Source organism: Empidonax traillii, unplaced genomic scaffold (genome assembly GCF_003031625.1).
Source record: "Empidonax traillii isolate 1590-97213 ecotype Southwest subspecies unplaced genomic scaffold, ASM303162v1 scaffold1297:size275931, whole genome shotgun sequence".
Classification (NCBI taxonomy): Eukaryota; Metazoa; Chordata; class Aves; order Passeriformes; family Tyrannidae; genus Empidonax; species Empidonax traillii.
Genome location: NW_020956490.1, coordinates 234,184 through 257,630, shown reverse-complemented (window position 1 = coordinate 257,630; position 23,447 = coordinate 234,184). Strand labels below are relative to the sequence as shown.

The 23,447-nt window shown below is 43.9% G+C and overlaps 1 protein-coding gene across 4 annotated transcripts in view; it reads left to right on the top strand.

Moving 5' to 3' along the window:
* RANBP10 (RAN binding protein 10) overlaps window positions 1–23,447 on the top strand; it is a 48,862-nt gene that overhangs the window by 5,048 nt on the left and 20,367 nt on the right. For all 4 annotated transcript variants that reach the window (XM_027906442.1, XM_027906446.1, XM_027906445.1 and 1 more), the window contains one exon: window positions 9,669–9,721. In XM_027906442.1, coding sequence (XP_027762243.1) covers window positions 9,669–9,721 — 53 coding nt within the window. The remainder of the gene's footprint in view (window positions 1–9,668; window positions 9,722–23,447) is intronic.

Genomic DNA, 23,447 nt, shown 5'->3' with positions numbered 1-23,447 from the left:
TCCACAGTTGCTTTGAGCTGTGCAGGCTGTCAGAGATGTTGGTCAGCACTGATGGAGGTCACAGGCAGTTTTCTGGGAGAGAGGGGAAGTAGTTCTTTGAGGAGAGTGGATGAAGAGCTGATCTAGCCTAGTCCATACCACAGTTCCTTTAAAATCTCCCTTCAGCTTCCCTAAACAAGTGCACCATAACCCAGACTTAAAAATAGCTCCATTTCTCCCTGACTGAAAAAAGAAAAAAAAAAAGAAGGAAAAATAAAGGTCAGATGTGCTGGTTGGTTCTCAGTCTGTACATTAGTAACAAGTCATCCACCCCTCTTCCCTGCTTTTACATTTCTCCTTGCCAACTTTCCATTTCTCCCCAGCGTATGGGGAGTGTGATGGCTCCGTGGAAAGCCTCTTGCTCGTGTGCTCTGATGGTTTCCAGATGTTGACAGGGGGCTGTCCCTGGGCTGCTCTGAGGGCACTTGGCCCTGTGGACACCTTGGAGTGTTGTTGTGCCTGTAGGGAAGGTGGAGGGATGTTCTGTGGGAACTGAGGGTTTCCAGTGTCTGCACGTGCTCTGTGATCCCTTATTTGTTGCTGATAAGCCTGTAAATAATTGATTTCCTCCCCCCCCCCTTTTTTTTTTTTTTTTTTTTTTTTTTTTCCATCCTGGTTTCCAAGAATCCAAAACCAGCACAGAGAGGGGGTTGTTCTTCTGTTGGCAGGTGTGGCTGCTTGTTTGAATTCCTGCTGCTCCACAGACCTTCATTTAAACAACCCAACACGTAAATAGATCCCCCAAGTAGATTCCATAAACAGTTCCTGCCTCCTTCCCCTTTGCAGGCCAAGCCAGTCCTGCCTGCTCAGCTCCCAACTGACTGCACCTTGGTGCTCTCAGGTGGAGAGAAACACTCATTTTTACCTCAACTGATGACATCTCATACAAGCTGTTATTCTTTTTTGGTGTTGTTCTGCTAAACTCTTGCAAAAGAGAGCAGCTTTTCGGTGTAAAGCAGTGGTGACATTGGAATATCTGATCTGCAGCTGATAACTTCTTCCATTCCTCCTTTTTTTTTTTTTTTTTTAATCAGTGAAGTGGAAATTTAATTTTGTGGCACTATCATGGACTATTGTAGTGGTAGAATATCATTTTGTCATTATTATGAGAAATTAGGAAGTGGAATGGAAGTAGTGATGGCAATGTGTGACTTTTTCACTTGTATGACTGAGATTTCCTAAATTTCAGGCTGGGGTTATTTTTTTTAGTTGGTTGTTTTTTCCTTCCCCCCCCTCCCTCTGGTGTTTCTGAATATCTGTTACAGAAAAGGTAGGAATATGACAAAAGTATCAAAATCAGCATCTTTAGGATATTTGCAAAACATCATTCTGCTTCAGTTCTTCAGAATACACCTGCAGTTAACAAATCAAATCACAGAATAATGGGAACTAATTATTTATGTGTTCTAGGCTTACAGATCTAAGGAATTATCTGTTCAGTAATTAAATTGTATAAGCTGGAGAACTTCTGTAGAGGGGAAACTTCTTTTCTTCACTTGTGAGGCTCAGGGATGATGAACTGCTAAAGGATTTTTCATCCACTGGGAAGCTTTGACTCGTTTTCTTCAGCTCTGCCACTGAAGCTGAGTGGTGTTAATTGTGTGACATCAACTCTGCTGCCACGTTAATTTCCTAAACTGCTTTTCCAGGAGTGGGGTTTACAGTGTACCTGTGGTGTAAGGCTGGATCTCTGTTTCCACACTGCAACCTTCCTGCTTGTTTACAAGTTCTTTGTGTTGATGCTCTGCTCCACACCAGGCCTTTGTTCCTTGTTGTGGAGATGTCAGTGTGTGTGAAGATCTGTGAGTTCAGTGTGTGGTGCTTTCCCAGCTCTGACTCCCAGTCACTGTTTAAAGGGAAACTCTTCTTGTTTCATCTGTGAAAAAAGTGTGTTCCTTTTTTCTGTAACGTGTTTTCCACATAATTAAAAAAAAAAAAAAAGTTATTATGTAAATATTGCAGCTATTTCTGTCTGTAATTTCATTAATTACTAGCAGGTAAATCCTCATTTCATAAGAATTGTCACCATCTGAGCTTAAACAGAGCAAATTAACCTGTAAAGATGGGACAGTAAGAGAACCAGCTACCTGTTGGTGGAATGTTTCATTCTGATTTCTGTTTTGAATTTATATTGTTCCCCTTGTTTTTAAGTGGAGAAAACAGTGGGGCTCAAGCTGCTGTTTAAAGCTGACTGTTACAGTACTGTAAGATCAGTCTCCAGAATGAAACTTGTTGTCTTTTTATGACTTCGCCTTCTTTTGGATGCCTTTCCGTTAGATGTTTGTGGTAACTTCAGAGTCTTTCTTTCCTGTTTTCAAGGCTTTGTTTATGGCAGGAAAAATCTCCTGTTGCCTGGACTGGCAGTCAAACAACCTTCAGTCCATCCAGGCCTGGAAACTTAAATTTAACTTCCCTGACTGATTTTCAGTGCATTTGGGAGCGAGGTTGGTTAAAGCAGCACGACAACCTGAACAAAAATCCCACTTATTCAGCTGGGTGTAACCAGAATAAATAATCGGAGAATGAGTATCAGCAATGCTTTGTGCTGCTCCCAGACTGCAGGCACCACTGGGCACTGACATGGTTTGTGTGAACTTTGCTGGGTGTCAGCTGTCAGGAGTGGAAGAGCTGGAGTAGGAACCCTGAGGGGGTGGGACACCTTTGCTTCAGCTACAGTTGGTTTTGCCCAGAGTTCTTTGGTGGAGAAATGGGTTATTCTGAATTGCAGTGTGATTTTTAGCCTGGTGGGACTTGTATTATGCCTCTTCTTTCTTAAGTGGTGCTCAGGTCAGGTCTTCGTCTCTGATCTGTGTTTTCTGCCTGTCAATGTTCCCACACACATCTTTAATCTCCAGCAGCAGCCTTTTCCCTTCCTGAAACAGGGGGACAGATTTGGCCCTTCCTACAGCTGGCAGGTACCAGTTGAACGTGATCCTAAAATTGGAAGGGAGCTGGGAATCTGATTCCTTGGTCTGTCAAAAATACCTTTTCATTCTTCCCCTGTACTTTTGTCACTCTTGACTCATAAACACCCTGAAAAGGTGTGTTACGTCACCAGGTTGACTCTAGAGATTATGAAGTAGTTCCAAAATATTTATTGTTAGACTGAGCAATCAGAGACAGTTGGAATCCAGTAGTTTATGTGCTGTGGGTGATTTTTTTAAACAGATGTAACTTGGTTTTTTTCACTGCCTCATAACAGCGTTCCCCTTCCCCCACCGTAGCTGCGACAATGTGGTTTCGAGTGGTGAATTGATAGGGGTTATCATTTCTCACCACTCTTTAAACCTGGCATGAAGTCAGGGCCCACCTCAGACGAGAGTGATAGCTCAGAGCTTTGCAGGAGAGACTGTGCAAGTCTCTAAAATGCCTCTAACTTAATAATTTTGCTTGTTTGTTTTGTGTATGTGTTGAAAGAGCGGGGTGAACGATAGCTGGGAGGACAGGATTCCTCCCAGATAGGATGTGGTTATTAGAAAAAATTGCAGGATACAGGAAGCCCTTGAATGACAAACCTCTGGGAGAGTGGGACATCCCTTGCTCAACTCATGGCTCAGCTGAGCCACGAAATAAAATGCCAATCCCAGGAATTTCCACCGCGTGTTCGTGTTAATGGGAGGTCACAACTGAGCAGGGAACAAGTCACGGCCTACAAAACAAATTCCTTAACAGCTCTGGTTTAACTCTTCCAGTCTGGGCCTTGGTGCATGTGGGGCATCCCTGCCGGTCTCTCCTTCCAGCCAGGATGGTACTACCTCAGGAAAGAAGATTTCTGGGCTTGTGGCCATCACCCAACCAAAGCTAAACCACTGTTTCCCTCCCCTTTGTTTCCCTAACTTTCAGATGGGGTGAATTTTTCGTGCCATCAAGGTAAACCTCCCAGCCACCCGAAAGCAGAATGGCATGGATTGTTTCCCTGTTCTGACTTGGTACCTTTCAACAGGTTAAGCAGTAAATACAAATGGACCACACTGTTGTTCTTTTCCTGGCAGGGCCTTAATAAATCTGCCCTGCTGATTGTCAGGATTAGCATTTGAGATGAGCACTGTCTCTAAGTTTATTGGAGAAACTCTTGTAGCTTTCTGGGTAAAGAAATGCTTCTTTTTGTTAAAAATGCACTGCCCTGATCCAGTGAGGACCACGGATTTACTACTTTCTTCCTCCACCTGCCCTGCCTCTGTTTTGCGCATAACAACACTTCCCAAAGTGCTGGGTGCTTTTCCAGGGAGATGTTCTTTGCTCCTGGGATTCTTAAAACTGAATAACATATAACACAGGTACACATGAGTTCTGTTCCTGTGCTCTCCTCTGCTCGACCCAACGAGCTCTTCATTCCCTCCCTGGAAAAGCCAGACAGATGCAGATGCTGGAATTTCAGCGTGAGGTCCTCGCTGTCAAAGGGCAGGTCTGTTCTGAAGTTTTTCTGCTGGGCTCACAAGGATTTTTGTGGGTTGCTCACACAGAGTAGCTTTAGAGCAGGCAAAAAACCCCTCTTCTTACGTTGAGTTTTTGGCAGGCTCTCTGGGTGTCGTGTTTGTTCTGGAGAACTCAAAGAATTGCTTCTCACATGGGTGGATTCCCCTTCTGGGACAAACTAAACTCAGCCATCAGTGGCTCCTCTACTCATGTGACTTTGTTAGAACAGCCTCTTTAAGAGATCTCTGATTGAGTTTAGGTCAGTCAAATATTGTCACTCCTGTGAAATAACTTTTCTCATGATTTTTCAGATAATTTCTGCCCGGTGACAACATAGAATTCTTCCTGACTGAGTCAGTGCATTTGAGATCTTTTCTACCTTTAAGAGTTAAATTTTAAATTTCGAAGTACGGCCATCATTTTGGCTTCCCATCTATTTTCCAGGGCAAGTCTTTTATTGACAGAAGCAAAATTTTTTTAAATGCAACCCTGAAAAACATCTGCTCTGCAGAATCCACCACACAAGTTGTCTTAGGAGCTTGAAATGGATTCTGTCCTGTTCAGGTGTCACTGTGCTGGAGCAGCTACGTGTTGGTGTTTGCTGCTGAAGTGCCTGGGGCTGGGGAGAGGAACCCAAAGCTTTGTCTTTTGGAGCTTAATTTTACATTGGTCATGCTGCTGGACGAGCCAGAGGGAAAAAATCCTGGCAATCCTGGTGTGTGGAGACATCAGGGGTGGCCACCAAGGTCCTTCATTCTTCTGCTGTGGCCAAGGAGAGCCATGGGTAGAAGAGGCAGAGCTGAGGTTGTGGCTCGTGGTTGATTTGAGGGTGGCTGATTTCAGTCACAATTCCAAAAGCACAACCAGTGTTGGCCTGGGCAGGGCTGAGGTGCAGGAGGAGAAGTCTGGAAGAGTTTGGTGCTATGGTAACTGCTGGTGAGAGGGAACAAGGCTGTTCCCACTGAATCACTGGCATGTGTCTGGGTTTATTTTTGTCAGGCTGCTCTCTTTGGAACTGATCTCCTGATGTAGCATTTTTGAAGCTTCTGTGAGGTGTGGGGGGCAGTTCCAGGTATTCAGTGTGCACTGCTGAGGAGGTGGGGTTAGGAGGTCACTTTTGCCTGGCTTTAGTCAAGGTGTAAATCTTTATATGCATCCATCTCTGCCTGTGATGGATAATGGATGTAAATGTGTGATTACCCCAACCCCCCCCAAAAAAAGACATCCCTGTGCATCGTTTTTTCAAGAGACCCTTTGAATCCCTCAAAAAGGGATTCCAGTTAATGGATACACCCTGGGGGGGGTCTGTCCACACCTGAAACCTCCCAAACCACAGGTGATACAGCAGGGGCAGACTATTGAGATTGATGTTGAATGATACTGAATATCATAATTGATTAATTAAAAAAACAAAACAAAAAAAAACCCACAATCAGGCAGTAATTTGCTCTTGATGCTCTTTGATACTAGTTTTGAATTGTTGCATACACAAAACTGGTTTGGAGCATTTGGAGTCGAGGAATTGAGGAGCTGTTCTGCTCCGAGGAGTTCAGAAAGCAGCTGGTGCTTTTGGGAGTGGGGGAGTTGAAGATGAGTTGGTTTTTTTTTTCTCTTCCCAGTTTTCAAGAGAACAGAGTGATTTTATTTTTTTTTTTAGTCTGAGGCTTTGTAGATCTCAAAGCTCCATTTCATCCATTACTTCTGATACATAAATTGATAGTAGATGGGAAAAGCAAAATAGCACCTTCTAAAACAATAACCAGCAGCCAAGTCTGTGACAATTTGTGAATATAAACTGCGGAGATGAAACCCAGCACAGTGAGAGTCTTTATTTTAGGTTCCCTGCAAATTCTGTGTACAGTTCTACAACCATTATGTTCTTATTTTAAAGTCCATCTTGAGCTTTAAATGGGAGCATAAGTTGAAAAGCAAAAAAATTGTGAACCAGGAAGGCTTGTGGTCGTGTTCTTTTTTTTTTTTTTTTTTTTTTTTTAGTGACACACTTCCATGGTGTTGTGTATCTAGGTTAAAGTGTAACCTTAAATTTAGAATTTGTGGAGTTGTAGTACTTGCTTTTTATAAAACTACAAGCTCCCAGCCCTCCTTTAAAGCTGTGCTGTCTGAAAATGGAAAGATACTATTTATGAGTTTTGCCCTTGGTGATGTGTGTGGGATTTCCTGCTGTACACACAAAAGAGGGAGGACGAATCTGCATAGAAAATAATGAAGTTAAGCAGGAGAAGCTGAAAGTGAGGTGGGAGGTGACCTATTTTTTATCCAAATTTGACATTTGGGTAATTTCCTCTGATTTTTAATAGTTTCCTTGGTGTTGTCACCCAGGGGACGGGGGGCAGAAGGGCAGTGCCAGGACCCAGCACTCTGCTGTTGGTGCCTTCATGTTTTGTTCAGGCAGTTGGTGCTTTGAATCACAGCTCCCCTGAGGCTTGAACAGTTGGAAGAGGTGACACTTTTCACTGTCACTGCTCTCTGAAGCAACGTAGAACCTGAATTCAGTTCTAGCTGTGGAGGGGGATCCTGACTGCTCCCACATTTAATCGGGAAAAAACCCTAAAATTGCAAAGGTTAAATGCTTTGAGACTGTTTAAGATGTGTTGGAGGATCAGAGGAAAGTGTGTGAACTCTTGGAGAGACTCAGAATGAGCTGACAGTGGACATAATTAGACATGGGGGTGAGGGGTGAGAGGTGATAGGGATACACACTCCAAAAGTTTGAAATTTTATTTGATGAGAAAAATAGAAAGAACAAACTTCTAAGCTTGAATTAACTAATAAAGTTGACCAGGATGAGTTGTGGAACACCTGGCTGAAGGTCTAAAATGTTCAGGGAGTACTTTTTCCTCCCAGAACAGTCAGGGATGGGGGAAGCAAGTGGAGAGTCTTGTCAGAAGAAGAGGCAATGAGGAGAGCTTTTTATGGAGGGTCTGAGAAGGCAGGAGTGTTTAGAGGCTCACAGATGCCAGTCTCTTGCTTTTAAAGGATTATCCTCCTCAAGTAAGAGTTAATACAGCAATGACAGTGTCATTTGTCAACAAAACAAATGCCAGTCTTTGTTTTTGAATGATAATCTGGTTCCTGTTGAAGGATTGATACAACAACAATCTCATTTACCTACAAAGCCCAGGAACAAATTGGGGTTATCTGCTCTTCATTCAAGAGTTCTAAAGAATGAAATAGCTGAGCTGTTGAGTGTGGAGTGCCATGTTTAGAAAGTCTTGATTGCAGAGATGTGTGTGTATATTTTTTTTTTTTTCCAAGGGATTCAAAGGAATGAGATCACAGAGTGCTTGTTCTAAAGCCTCTTCCATCCTTCAGATCAGAGCAGGACCTTCCTTGTTGCTCGCTCGCTCTCCGTTGGTCTGAGGAGGAAGGGTCTGGATCCTGGGGGAGCTGGAGCACTTCAGAAAGTAGAGCACGTTTTTAAAAGGAGGGATTTGACTTATTTTAAGGCGCTGTAAAACTGGGTCTCAGGGATTTGAGATGCAGAAGGTCGCGCTGCCGAGATGTGGAGGGTACAAGAAAGACAAAAGTTGGCCCCTCCTCTCGTGGGTAACAGGTGATAGGACAAGAGGAAACAGCCAGAGGGAGGTTTAGCTTGGATATCAGGAATAATTTCTTCATGGAAGGGGTTGTCAAGCAGTGGTACAGGCTGCTTAGGGAAGGGAGGAGTCACCATCCCCGGAGCTGTGGCACTTGGGGACGTGGTTTAGTGGTGGGATTGGCAGTCTTTGGTCCATAGTTGGACTAGATGATCTTTAAGGTACTTTCTCACCCCCAAAAATTCTATTTTGCGCTATTAAAGAGATCACAGGCGAAGATTTGATAACCTTGTAGGTCTCTGAGGATTAAAATTTCTGTGTAAACAAGAAAAAAAATCGGTTATTACCATTTCCATGTGGCGGTGACGGTGACTGAGGTAACCTGAAAATATGGAATTGTGTTGGAAACAAACTGAGCAGGGCAGCTGTGATTCCAGGGGATATTAAAACAATTACAGAGCCAAACAAATTAACAGAAAGAGAAGAAACAAAATGGGTGTGTGCAGTGAGGAGGAGGAGACTTTGAGAAGGCTGGCTGTGCTTTGCTGCCCTGCTTGGATAGGTGTAACGTGTATATCACGGGGGCAGAGTAAACAATCCAAACTTGACACAGAAAATGCTCTCTGAGCTGCCTCTTGGAGTGCAGGGACAAGTTGTGTCCCCGTTCCAGGGAAAAATCAGCCCAGTTCTCATCGGCAGTAAAATATAAACGTGATAATGGAGGAGGGGGAGGGATAGAAACCAAAATGGACAACTTTGTTATGGTGTTGTCTGTAATCATCACCGTGGGTTTGTGTGGTGAGTGATGCTGGTGCTTCCCAAGGAAGCTACAGAGCTGGAAGTGCAGCAGGAGGGATCAGGGGCAGGATGAGCAGCTGAGGAATCTGCGATGAGTTAACCTCGAGAGGAGACCCTCAGGGAGTGGGGTGTGAGTGAGGACTTGAAAATCCATGGGGAAGTTGACAGGGAAATGCTTTTTCCTCTCTCTCCCAATTCTGAAAATGCAAGTACCAAGCAAAACCAGCCTGGGCAGGCGTCGAATGGGGGGAGCTGCAGGAAGCTGCCTCTTCAAAGAGGTTACAAAGGTTCACAGAGTGGTCAGATTAGGATGAAAATCTAATCTGACAGGGTGTGAAATACAGAAAGACCACCTTTGGCTTAGGAAATGATGTAGAACACGTGCTGACCAATGAAAGGGTGTTCCTGGAAAGTAAAACTGTTTGCTCTGTCCTGTGCATCCACTACCAGCTGTTCCTGGGCACAATCCATCAGGATGAAGAGGCCTCTGTTCTCATATATCTGCCTTTATGTATTTTATTTATTCTCATGTAATGTATACATAGTTGTATAAATAGGTTTTTTTTTTCTGATATATGGGTCAAAACCCCTCACAAATACCAAGCCAGAAATTAAATTGCTGACTGTTTTCCAGTCCTCCTACCAATTAAGAGCTAAAGAGTAGCTGTAGTCAGAAAGCACTGACATTATATCTTGGATTCAGCAAAGGACTTGAGTAATGGAAAATCTTTAGTGATTTTGCCATTCTTAAATAATTTGTGTGTGGGTTGGGTTTGTATTTCTGCTGCAGGAAATCTCGTGGCCTTGGCCAATTTGGTGCTTGACTGATATTTTGTTTGGATTTTTTTTTTTTTTAAGGTACATGGGAATAGGACTTTCTGCTCAAGGGGTCAACATGAACAGGCTTCCTGGTAAGTCACTGTTCAGGTTTGTTTTGGCTTACAGGCTGTGTTAAATGTTCATTTGACATAAAGATTTTGATTTATATATGTATGAAGTAGTGAATGTGTGTTTCTGTTAATAAAATGGCAGGACTATAATTGTCTTATGTCTGGAAGTTTCAAACTGTTGAGTGTTCTCCTCAACTGGTATTGTCAATGCAGCCATGATGATTTTAACAGATAATAGAAATTAATACTAAACTAATAAGTAATGAGTAAGATGAGAAGCTTTCAGACAGGCAGACTCTTCTTTCCATCTGAAAGTAACTAGGAAAACAATTTTGCATTTAATCTGTGTATTCCACTTGACACATTTACAGGAAAGAATCTGAAAATGACAGGAAAATTATCCCATTGTATTGTCTCTCTTCTTTGCCTCTTCCCAAAGTACAAAAATGTGATAGAGTGGTATTTCCATTAATACTGCTTCTTTTGTTTTAAATGTGTGTTTTTAGGTTAGCCTCTAAGTTGGTTAAGCAGCTGCTTTTTAAAAATAAATAATTGATAATCTTTCTTTAACAATATCGGTTTATTGTGTAAAATTATAATTTCTAAATGTGTATTGACTGTAGCAGGAGTTCCTTCAGCTGTGTTTGAAACTGGAAGTTGGTTTTTTTTTTTGGCCTTGGGTGTTACTTCTTGTGGAGTTGTTGTAAAGCTGAAATCTCTGTTCAAACCTTGTTATGCATCTTGGAGATGTTTTGTGAATGTCCTGACAAAAAGGCAGGTGTGATAACTGTCTTGGGGAAAATGGTTTCAGCGGCACCTGTGCTTGAAAGAATTTGTATCTTGTTGCAGCCTGTGTCTGTTAATGATTGTTGTGACAACTGCTGTGTGCCCACATCAGAGGGGGAATTGAGGTCACGGGGCTTTGTCCACTGGGAACTAGACTAGGCAAGCAGGAGAGCAGGACACTGCCAGTTTTCTCCAGTGATAGTTGGGTTGCAAAAAGGTAGGAAATGTCAGATTTAGAAGTCTCTTTTTAGTCCTCCTCTCTCTGCACCTCTTTTCCTCCCATCCATCTGCTCCAAGTGGGTTGTGTGCCGTGCCCAAGGCAGAGCATGAGTCAAGTCCCATCACCTCTTCCCACGGCTGAGGGGGTTGGCTGCTTGGAAAAGGGGTGCTTTGGCCATTAAGGGACCAGGCTGTGGTCAGGAAATGGCTTTCTGGTGTGTGTAATGGAAAGAGGGGTGGGATTGTCTTGCAGACTTGGCCTGCAGATGGTTGGATTGTGCTTAACCTGGGGTTGTAACAGATACACGTCCAGCACGGTTGAACACTAACCTGAGATGGTGGGTACTGGGTGTCTGTGGTGTGTTGGGCTGAAATTCAACAGCCCGTGTCATTACTTCTTCTGTTTCTCTTTTAAAAATAGCCAAACTATTCTGATAAATGGCTTTAAAGCCACGGGCAGTGTTCTGTGGTCAGTTTGAGTCAAAGTGCCTGTGCACTGCTATTATTTCTAGAGTGCATGTGGCCAACGTGGAATCCTTTTCTCTCAGTGAAATAAAGCATGAAGTGAACTTGAAACTTGAGATAGTGCTTGTTTAGCAACGAATTGTACAAATGTGATCCCATGAACCTGTTGTTTGTTTGATCACATGCAGATTGTGCTGCCAAGAGTCAGAGTTGGGTCGATCTCCCCTCAGCTGTGTAAGATTGACTGCCTGGCTCTGCATTACAGCTCAGTAATTATCTTCCTGGCTTTTGGAGAATGAGTCTGATTTTTTTTTATTTTTTTTTAATATATTGTTCAAGTAACTGAAGTGAGAAACACATTTCCAAGCTTAACTGTTATCAGGTCCTTCACAGAACAGAGTGAGAGCTCACAAAGAAGTGACAGACTTTGGAGTCTTGACTTGGCTTCGTGTCAGAGTTGTAATTTTAACTTTTTGTGACCTGAAACCCTGCCAGGTTTGTCTCCTTAGACCCTTTCTAAGTCACTTCTGCTGTAACAGATTGATTTTCACTCAGTGTGCTGCCAGGGCAGGATGGAACCACTACAAGCAGTGGCTTGGGAGCCCAAAGCCTGGTACAGGAGCCAAAGTTGGTCCCTCTCTTCTTCCCACTTTTAGTGGCACCCTGGCAGTCCTAATTCAAAGAATAATCTCGCTGCTGGCTTCTGTCTCAAACTCCTTTTGCCTCCCCTGAGGACAAACACTTTGGCCGTATCCAGTTCCAAGTCAGGTCATTTGTGCTTTGTGCCAAATTTATTTTGGCTTCAGCCCAGCTGGGTGCTGGTGGGGGGAGTGCTGAGCTTGCTCTGAAGGTTACAAGTGTGACTGGAGCAGGCTGTGAGCATTCCCTTAAACTGTCCCTCTCTGTTTTGGGAAGAGAGAGTGCTTTGAGCTGGGGAGTTCCCTGTCCGTGTTTGACTCCAGTTTCTGCAGGCTGTGCTTTGAAATTCCACCAGCAGGTCTGAAATGATTGGGGGATTTTTATTGAAGTGCTGACTTTTGTGAGCCTGACATATCTTGATGATTTTTAAGAAAGGGAACACTTGCTAATAAACATTCTGCCTTTAACTAGTGGTTTTTATTGAAATACCTGCTCATTTCTTTCCCCAGATACAACTTTTTTTCGCAGGTACTCAGCATTTTGGCGTTTGGGGATGAAGTTACATGTTGCAGCTGAACTGATCTAACTCAGTGTCATCAAAGGAGAGAAACCTGACCCTTCCCTCCCCCCTACCCCATCTGCACAGTCCCTTCTTCCCTTGGGCCTTGGCATTTGTGCCCTCCTTGGCCAGAGGGAGCTTCCAGGCCACTCAGGAGCCTTCCTGCTTTTCTGCTGGGTTGGGGTTGTTGTGATGGGGTGGTGGTTCCTTTACCTTTGCATCCCACATTCTAACATCTCAATGTCCTTTTTTTTTTTTTTTTAATTCTTATTATTTTTGTTATTTAGCCCTCAGACCAGTTAAGTTTTTCTGAGCCCAGCTGAAAATGTGTTGGTGTTTTGGTACAGGTTTCACCGGAGAAGATGGATAAGTGTCCTGTCTTTAATATGGATGAGATGTGCACGTTGGAGATGATTCTCCCCTGCACGTGATGTTGTTCTGCATTGGGTTCAAGCCCTTCATGCTGTTGAGAAATAACATTTAATTTGTTCAAGCTCTTTGAGGGGAGCCCAGCAGGAACACACAGCCAGGCAGAAAGCGAAGGAGGGGGATGATTTTCTCTTGTAGCAAGGTCTTAATTCAGCCTAAGATGTTGTGAAACCACACCCTTAGGCATACCCTGCTTCAGTTTCTTAAACAGCATAGATAGGATCTGACCAATCACTTTGGGAGACTTTAAACACCCTCTGGTTAATAACTGACTTGCCCTGCTGTGCAGCATTGCACATGCTGATGGGAGTGCCAGCTTTCACTCACCACTCTTTGGTTTTCAGAAAACCTTGGTGGTTGTTTCAGCTTACTTTTCAAACAAAAAAAAAGATACTGTGTGGCTTAATCACCCTCTACCTGCTTCAGACTCTCTGCTAAAAGAACAAGCTTTGGAACTCAAGGATGTTTTGTGCACGTGAATTAGTGTGCAGCCAGATAAGCCAGGAGAGTTTGGTGTACAGAAACCTGCTCCCAGGAGAATTTGGTGTACAGAAATCTGCTCCCAGGAGAATTTGGCGTACAGAAACCTGCTCCCTGCTGGGGTTTGGCTGCTGGGACTGTCGTGCCTTAAGCCTGGACAGCAAACCCAAAAGTGGTTTGTGCAGCTGTCCTGAGTGTCTGCTCAGCAAAAGGTCCTTGGGAGTGACCTGTTTCAGAGGACATGCAAGCAGGGGAGGCTGTTGAGGACTCTGCCTTCTTGTTCCTACCTTTGAGAGGAAAAAAAGTTGCTTGTTTCTTCCTTAGGGCTTTTCTGGCAGGTCTGCTCCTCTCTGGGAGCAACCAGAGAAGGGAGGCTGGATAGATGTGGAATCGTGGAATATCCCAAGTTGGAAGGGACCCACAAGGATCACTGAGTCCAATTCCTGGCCCTGCACAAATAACATTCTCATGGGATGATATTATTCCTGATCAGAGTTGGGGATGGGTTTCTGCAGAGCCTCTATCCTCAGATTTTCAAATTTCAGATGGGCAAAGCCCTTGGCAACCTGGTGTGGCTAAACACCTCCAGATGTTCTTTCTAGCCAGTTTTGCTTTGGTTTTTTGTGTTGGTTTTTTGTTGTTTTGTTTTGTTTTTTTTTTTTTTTTCCTTTCCTGTAATTGCCAGGGAATCTCTATTTCAAATACATTTAAAGAAGTTTTCAGCTTATGCTTCGGGTTGTCACTTCCTGTGACTCCACCGACAAATGAAGGACCTGTGCTAAAGGACTTAGTCCCAGTGGTAAATGTAATAATTACAGAAGATGAGACCTCACCAAATCATCTGATCTGAAGTGAATTCAGTTGTGCATCAGTCCTGCCTGACAGGTGTGTGTCTAAACCAGTCTTTCATTATTCTTCTGGCTACTTCTTCCAACACTGTCCTTGTATTGGAAACTTTTCCTGGTGACTAAGCTGAATATCCCATGTGGTCTAAGGCCTTTACTCTTGGATCACAGGGAGGTGGAGAATAATAAATTTTTTTCATCCTAATCTCCCCTGTTATTATCCAAAAGGAAGGCTAAATGCTGAAAAAAACCCCATGGACACCCCCAATTTGCCTCCCCCTCGCCCCCAGTTTTGTTTTTAGTATTGCTGTGGCTCTTCATGGAGAACTTGGGACCACTGAGGTTTCTCGTTAAACCCCTCAAAATTGTTCAAGAATGGCTGAAGGAAGCCTTGTAATTTCTTAGAAGGAGTCTGAGTACTTGCTTTTACTGTTTTACTTGTATATTTGATTCATCATTTAATACCTTTCCTGGCAGTTTGGATCTGTTAACGTTACTTCTCTAGACTGGTAATGGCAGCACCATCTGTAATCCATCTCTGCTTTCCACTCCATGTTTAAACCTTTCCCCTGCTGGCCAGGAGGAGATTTGACTTGTCAGGAATTTTATTTTATTTTATTTTATTTTATTTTATTTTATTTTATTTTATTTTATTTTATTTTATTTTATTTTATTTTTTTTATTTGTGCAGTGAGTATAACCCAGGTTGAATAGTACCCAGATTCTCACATGGGCAAGGAAATACATAAATCACTTATTTAGTACCTGCATAAATCATGGATCATGGCAATTTTTGTGGGTTAGCATAGGGTTAAAATTGACTTTTTTTTTTAATAAAAAAATAAGCAAATGTGCATTCCCCCCAAAAGTAGTTGCAGGAACACCTCCAGGTGTTAATTGCACATGCAGTGAGTCCTTCAGGTGGCTGTGCCAGTTCCTATCCACAAACTCACTGACGCTTCTGGTACCCTCTAATTGATCCCATCAAACCAGTTTGTGGGGCTGCAGGTGAACTGGGTCACCTAATTGGGTTCATAATAATGGGTGGGGGGCACTGGGTGATTTGGGGGTTGTTATTAACTGGGATCTGGTCACTTGGCCTGGTTCATCACACGGGTAGTGCAGGTTGAAACAGCTCCTTTGTGGAATTTCATCCTCTGGAAATGCCTGGGTGCCGGTGGGACACTCTTTGGATGAGCTGAAACCAGGACACAGCACTCTGAGGTGATTTTTTTTTTTATAGAAACAGGTATTACTGTCACCTAAGATTTGTGCTGAAAACCTTGGTTAAAGACCAAACATTCCCTCCAGTTAACAGTTATCCTGGTCATGGAGACATTATTGTGAAGGATCATCTTTCCAGGGCGTGCTGGGCTCAGGGTAACTTGCCTGGCTGCGTCTCCCTAAACTTTTGTTTGTCTCTGCTGCTGATGACTGGTTTACCTTTTCTTGTGGTGATGACTCAGGTGATATTTAAACTCCTGCACTCCAGGAGCTCTCCAGCCACTCACAGCTATTCAGTCCAGAGGACAAGGCTAAATAATACAGGCTGCACAGCCCCATTGGAAAAATAAATATAAAAAAATTAAAGAATCTCCTGCTGGAGGAAGTGTCCTGAAACTGGTGGTTTCAGTCTTGAATCTGCTCTTACTGTGCTGCACCATCTGCTATTTTCAAAGTCGCTTTTGATTTTGATTTTTTTTTTTAATTTAAGTCAAAATGAAGGTCACACTGAAGAAATTCATAAGAAATTCGGGCTTCTTGGAATAAAACAAAAGGATTTCCTTTGAACTTAAGCTTTCACGTATTTTTAGTATAAGGTTTTTCCCCATATGGAATCAATCTCGTGTCCAGTGTATGTAAAATGTCATTGTAGGAAAGTAATCTGAGAAACCCTTAATTTCTTTCCATTCTGAGTGTACACAACTCATTCAGTGTTTCTTTTTTCATCCTCACTCTCAACTCTATGTGCATTTGTATTCTGTATGTATATTTTAAATGCACTGTGGCTGCCCTGCTGCCATCTGTGTTGGAAAATCGTGATCTCTGAGTTCCTCTGGCATTACTTAACTCACTCTCATCGTGTTTTCTCCTCCTGCTTCTCTTCTCTGCAGATCAGTATACACCCTTTAAAACGGTTTTAAAATTGAAGTTTAAACCCAATTTTTTTAATTAAAAATTTTTAAATTATATTTATTTTAAAAATTGATTCTATATATCTTTATGAGTCGTGGTTTGTGGTTGACCTGTCCACTACCAATCAAGGTCTGCTAAGCTCCACTGAATTGCTCTGTTTTCTCATCCCATGTCAGCTTTCTCCTTTTTTTAGTCAGTTTTTTCAGTTTATGTGCTGAGTTTCCCTGAACTTGTATGAAAATTCCAGCTGGAATATTGAAACGGGTTTGTTGCATGTGCTGTGAATTCATTTGTATCCCATCTTTGGCCCCCAGAAGAACTGGAAGCTCGTTCTTTCACATTCTTCAGGTTTTTCACGTGTCATCAGTGGGCTTTCTGACAAACTTTGGGTTTAAAAGCTCTAAATTTTGAAGGTATCTAAAGTCAAACCTTTGTGGTGTGTGATTAAAAGAATTAATTTGGTGTACTGTGTGTGGGTGCACTGTGGTGTGGGAGGGGGGGATTCTGGGCTGAATTTGTGTAGCAGGATGGCTGTGACGGCTCTGGTATAAAATACACCTTGATTTCTGGGAATTGGTGTTTTGGAGAACCCCAATCCAGGTCAGTCCATTCTTCACCCTGGTGGCAGCTGCCAAGGGCTCTGTCCCCGCTTTGCTCTGCCTTAGGTGTGTCCCCCCTGAGGAGATTATCAGCTTGGTTAGCTGGGATGTGTTTAAAACACCAACCTTCTGCTCAGGGCTGATACTGGCTGAGCTGTCACAGCCCGGGGCAGTGGGACAGATGTGTTATTTCCCTGCGTGATACGTGCTCAGGAGTGACACCAGAGCGATCAGACCCTCAACTGAGGTCAGACCTGGTGCTATCAGAGCTGGAGAGTAACCAAACCAGCTCCTGAACCGCGGGATTGGGGTTAACTTTAATCTTGTGTTTTATTCATGGCTATTTATGTGAAAATTAGAATTTTATGAAGTGAAAATTCCTGCCTTTTTCCCCCCTTCCAACAGATTTCGGTTCACGTGTTTGTTTGTGTGGATTGTGTTGACTGTCCTGTCTGAAGCTGGAAAAACTGCTGCCAGCCATTTGGGTTGGGTTTTTAGGGATGCACTGGTTTTCTGGGTTTTTTTGTTTGTTTGTTTCTCTTGGCCTTTTCAATTAGACTGGCTTTGGGCACCCAGACTTCAGCTTTGAATGGAGGAAGCAGACTGAGGCTCCAGCTGAGCTCTCTGTAGCCACGCTTCACCCTGGAGTATTTGGGAAAGTGCTTTTGCCACATCATTCAAGCTGAAATTAGTATTTCAAGGCAGTAACCTTGGCCTTGGAAAATTAATCAGAGAAAGTCTTTCCACTGGCTTTTAAAGTGCTCAGGCACCAGCGTGGGTAAGTGCTTCGTAGTCAAGAGTTATTGGCTGTTCTTCGCTTGCCCGTGCCCTGATTTCTGTGCCACCTCTCCTTCAGAGATGGGCAGGCCCCTTGTAGAGGTTCTGCACGTTCCCAGAAATGTGGGATACATCTGGAGCCTGGTTTTGTGGGGGGTTTTTTTGCTGTCACCCAGCAGGTTGTGTTGGTTTTGTGCCACGTGAGAACAGTTCCCAAAGCGGGTGGAGACGGCGCTGCACGGTGGGGTTTGCAGTTTGGCCTTCACCAAGTGCCACAGGCTGCACCTCCAGCTGGAGCACAGATTAGGGACAATCCAGGTAGTCTTAGTGACACCTGAGAGCTGACTGGCACTTCACAGACCCCAGTTTAGCTGTTCAGCACGAGTTGTAATCACAGCACTGCTTGTTTTTCAGATTAGAGCCAATTCTTTAATGTGGCTGTACCTGTTACTGGAGCCTTTTGGATAAAAAGTAACATCAACACAAAGCTCAATTTCACTCTAACTCAAGCTAATGGATACCAGCTGTTAGATAAATATGATCCTCTTCAGAAAAAGCTGTTGCCTCACTTCACTTGGTGTGGGAATAAGGAACCTCAGTTTAGAATCTAGAAGGCCCTGTTGCAACCTCTTACAAGGTTCTTCTGGAAGACTTCTCTCTCCAAAAGGTCTTGTGTTTAGATAAATACTTTTTTTTTTTTTGTTCATCGCTTTCTTAGCTCACTAAATACCATTTTAGGGATTGTTTTTAATAGTAGCTGGATTCAAGCCCCCTGCATTCCACAGTGAACTCCAGCACTGCTTTTGGCTGAGTCACTGAGCTACTCTGCCTCCATGTCTCTCTAAGATGACTCTTGCCCATTACCCTGCAAGATTTTGCTGGAGGTGTCTTAATATTTAATAAAGGCGTTCTTGCCCATCAGCTGAAAGTTGAAAAGTTGGCCTTTGTACGTGAACATGTGAATTATTTAGTATGATGAGATTGGCAGCCTTTGGTTCTTTACCCCTTCCACATAATGGATAAATGGCAAAACTCATCATCAGACTCTTTTTTTATGTTGTTCTGCACCCCTGCTCTGCTCCCCACCCCCTCCAGTGTGGTGTGTCAGGGGATAGAATGGATAGAACAGTGCAGTGGTGACCTGATCATGCTAGAGAGCTTTGCCTTTGTTGATGGAACCAGCCTGTTCTGTAGCTGTGCTTTAACGAGGAGTGCACTTTTACAGGGCTTGGAGCACACCTTGACCTCTCTGATTTAGGGAAGACCAGGTCATGTTTTCTGACTCTGGCAGGAGAGGGACCCATCAGCCTTTCAAGTTAGGAGGACCTGCCATCTTTATTCATTCAAGGAAGTAGAATTTTTATCTATCTTGATTGCTGTATTCTGTGGTGAAGTACGTGCTAAGTAGTAGTGTAGTGGATTCATTAACACGTCTCTGGGGCTCGTGGAACAGACCTTTCCTGTTGAAAAGGTATTGCCTGTGTTGCAGCCATCCAGAGCCTTCTGGTTTGGTTTTTTTCCTCTTTATGAGTCAATGGGTAGTGTCATTTCATATAATTGTGTAGACTGTGGTTTGCTGTTGTTTTGAAGCCTTGTTAGCATGCAGTGGCTGGCAAATGGTAGGACTTGCTGATCTGGTCTAAAAATCACCTTTGCCATATCAATACTGTTAAAAAGGGGATTTTAAAGTGCTGCTTGTAGTCTGTGTGAGGGATCAGGCAGTGCTTGTTAGTACTAGCATTCTGCCTGATCTCCCAAACTCTTGCAGGCTTTTTTAGCTGTTTTTCCTGGAGTCTTTTTGGTCTTTGTGTCATGGTGTCCTTTTCTTCCTGCTCTCTGTTAATATGAGAGAGATGCTGTGATTCCTTTTTTTTCTTTATCTTTTTTTTTTTCCCTCTCCTGTGGATTCTTGCCACACTCAAGTCTTGCTGTGAGGATTTGGTCTGAGCTTTGTCTCTTTTACAGTTGCAAGTACTCTGCTGAAAAACATGGAATAGCTTCTGAGCCAGAGCTACAGCCAGGGCTGCCAAGGGTCCTGCACTCTCTGATTGGGATCATCTGCTGTGGCTGTGCTGGGGCCAAACTGAATCTGCTTGATCTGCTGGGAGCTGGGGGGAAAGGGAGGCCAGGAACAGCATTCCCTCCCTGGCATGTGTGCAGTGGTGTGGGGCACTGCACCACGGCCTTGGAGAGAATTCCATGTAATGCTTCCAAGATATAAGACCTGAACCCATCCAGCCCTTACTTTAGGAAGTCTGTGCTCCATGGGATGGAGTGGTTTTATTCTCTGTGCATTCACTGATTCTGGAGTGCAGGGTTTGGCCTTCTACTGAATTCAGAGTTATTTTGCCACCTTATAGAAGAAATAGAAGCTGTTACAAGAAAGGAAAGTTTGAGATGTTACTAGCTAAGGCTTCCTCATATCCTGGTGGGTTTTAGGGGCTTTCCTTTTTTTTTTTTTTTTTTTTTTACCCTTGACATGTTCTGGGCAGATGTCCAAGGCCTTGAAGTGCTGCCAGGAAGATGCTGTAATGTGTTAAGCACGCTGTTCCCTGGGCCTATTCCTGTCCTGCAGCTGGTGTTGGGACTGTACCTAGACAGTTGTTCCATGCCAGGACCTGCCTCCCCTATTCCTACCACACCAAATCTATAGCATAGGTTGCTGTGGCCAGTGAGCAGCTATTTTTGTTGGCTTATTGTGGAGGCAGAAAGATGTATTGCAGCACTAATAGTTGATTTGATTCTGAACCACAGCTGAATAAAGAAAAACCAGGCGACCTCCTTGCTCTCACCCAAACATCTGAAGCGTCTGCAGCTTCATATGATTTGTCACAAATGCTCCAAAACTGAAGGACAGCTGAGGTGCTGCAGCTCCCCAGACTTTTCTTGAGGCAGCAGACTTCTCATGACCAGGCATTTGGCTTCTGAGGCCATGGGAGCACCAGGTCTTGCTCAGCCTTCCCCTCACTGGGAGAAAGGCCTGTGCTGACTGTGCTGGGCTGGCGTGCACCAGAGGCACAGCCACCTGTAGAGCCAAATCCATTGGAAGCTGGTGGAGCAGTCAGCAGAGGGTGATTCTACTTCTGCTGTGGTAATAGCTTCTGCCCCATAGTTATTTTTGTCCTGTCCCTGCCCCTGGGACTGCTCAGCCCAGGACGTTGTAGAAGCAGCGTCCTATTTCTCCGTGCGCCCGTATTCCATCTGTTCAGCCTCTGTTTAACATCCCTTCCCCTCCACTGACATCATGCTCTGCTGCTGCCAAAGCCCCATAGCTGGCTGAGCAGCAGCAGCCTGCACAGCACAGCGCATGGAAAAGGCCCTGCCTCCAACTGGAACGTGGTCCAGCAGTGACTCTGCTGCTGCCTCCACCCTCCACGTCCCATTCCCCAAGCGCTGTCCAAGCAAAGTTTCTACATCTGTTTCTGCTGCGCTTTGGATTCGGTAAATCCTACTAAAATGATTTTGTTTGGTTCGTTTCAGTGTGCTGACACAAGTTCTTGTCCTTTGGCAGCTGGGGTTTGCACACCACTTGCCTTGGCATGGGCAGCTGTGGGAAGCCAGAGGGGTGGGAAGAGGAATGCCACAGGCAAAATACTGGGCAGGAGTAGGAAGGGGAGAAAAATGATAAGTGTTTCAAAGTATGGAAGAGAGAAGGCAGGTACAAGTAAAATTTGGAAAGCCTAGAGCAGTCACTGGGGTCAGTCCTGAACAATAAAGCCTCCAAACTCACATTACTCGGGATACAACAGACCACAAACCATACTAACAAATGTTCAGATTCTTTCTGAGGAACATCCATCTGCTTTTCATATGGAATCCATCTGAATTTTCCAAATGCATCCTTCACCATTCCTTACTGCCCCAGCTGTCCCAGGTTTCCCTGATTGCAGCTGGCTTTCCACTGAACGTGTGGTGAGCAAGGCCCTGGGCTGAGCTGCAGTAGAACATCCTCTGCAGGATGCTCCACTCTTCCAAGGCTGAGCAGCACATCCAGCTCCTGGATTTCCCTGGAAATCTGGTTTTCCCAGATTTGTGATGTACCCAGGGTGCCAGTTTTGTCCAGAAGTTCTGTGTATGTTGCTGGCACTCCTGGAGCAGAAAGGAAGAACACCGTGTTATTTCCACGGTGCTGAGAGGTAAATGGTGTGCCAGCCCAACAGAACCACTGCCCACTCGCTGCTTTATGGGGCAGTGCCTGATCTCAGGTACAGAAATCAAGATCTGCCCAAAAAGCCAAGTGTAAAGCAAGGCTGACATGGAATGGGCAAGTTGGGATTGAGCAGGAAGGGATGCAGGACAGCCAGGGGTGCATTTAACTCCAGGGCTTGCTCAAGAGTGACCATTTATCAGCTGATCCTGTAACTGTGTCCTGAAGTAACTGGAGTCTTTTCTGCCATGTGGTCTGACATTGCATAATTCTGACCTGTTTATCAAGCAGCAGCAGTGGAACTTGCTGTTCATTTTTTTCGCTGTGTTTTGGGATCAAGGTAGTCTGCCAAGAAGATCAACATGTCAGCTTTTTCTTGTTCACAGGCCAAACAGAACTTAGTTGGGTGCTGAACGTATGAAAATGTCCTCCCAAGCCCTACTCGTGGTTTCTGTTTTTCTTTCTTTCCATTTGCTGCTTGCACAGTCTGAGCTATTCTGCATCTTATTAGGAAATATTTAAATGTATTTTTGAGTTTTGGGGTTGAAGGGCTCAATTCAAAGGGGTGTAATTTTAACCTCTTTTTTGCTCACTAGCTACTGAGGTCCTGAGTGGTTCTGATTGGCATGTTCAAAGTATTCTTGTCTTCAAAATGAGCTGTAGTGAGAAAACTCTTAGGAGTTGAGGTTCTGCTTTGACCTCTGCCAAAGGGATGATTATGGGGGATTTTATGAAGTCTGTATAATGATATCTGGAGATATCATTATATATATATCATTCCATATCTTCTGGAGAGATGGAATCCACACTTTGCCATCCTCTCCAGTGCAAGAACCACAGGGTATCCAGTACAAGCAGCAGCAGACCCATTTTCACGCTGTTTGAAGTTCACACTGTCAAACTCCTTGTCGCAGGATACAGTGGATGGTACGAGTGTTTACACGTGCTTAATGGAGGATTGAACAATATAATAATGGAAACAAAACTGTTTCAGGAGCATTGAGTGAACGGCACTGCTGGGCTTTGCAAAGGGAAGGGGTTGTTGAGTCACTGGAGGAAACGAATTGTGTCATGGGAGTCACAGACGGGGTTGCAATATCCCAGACCCATTACTAGGTGGCGATAGCAAATTGTTAATGATGCGGCAAGGGCCCAAGTTTTCAGCGAGTGTTTTGTGTTTGGAGTGAAGTCGGAGGCTGTTTTCAAAATACCTGTGATGAGTTACTCCCCGTTCTGCTGCTAATCCAAGATAATGCCAAACACTTCCGACAGGGATAGGCTATTTAAATCAGCAGGCCCAGATAACTTTGACCCAGAAGTGCTGGAAGTGCTGATTGTTATTTTTAAGTCAGATTATTAGGAAATTTCAGAAGATTGGCTGAATGACCTGTACGCCACTGCCCTCGTGTTTATTCTGGGCTGAATTTTAGAAATAGGGATATATGATTTGATTAATAAATAACTTAATGATAGGCATATCATTAATGCCACTCAGCTCATGTTTACAGGGAGTACAGTAAGTTCTCTCAAACAACTCTGGCTTGTTTTTTCAAGATGACCATGGTGATTTGATAAGCCTGACAGGATTTAAAGCCCTGGGGGTTATGTCCAGGTTCAGTGCTACAAAACAGTGAACTTGGTATATCCTTAGCAAAGTGCTGGGTGA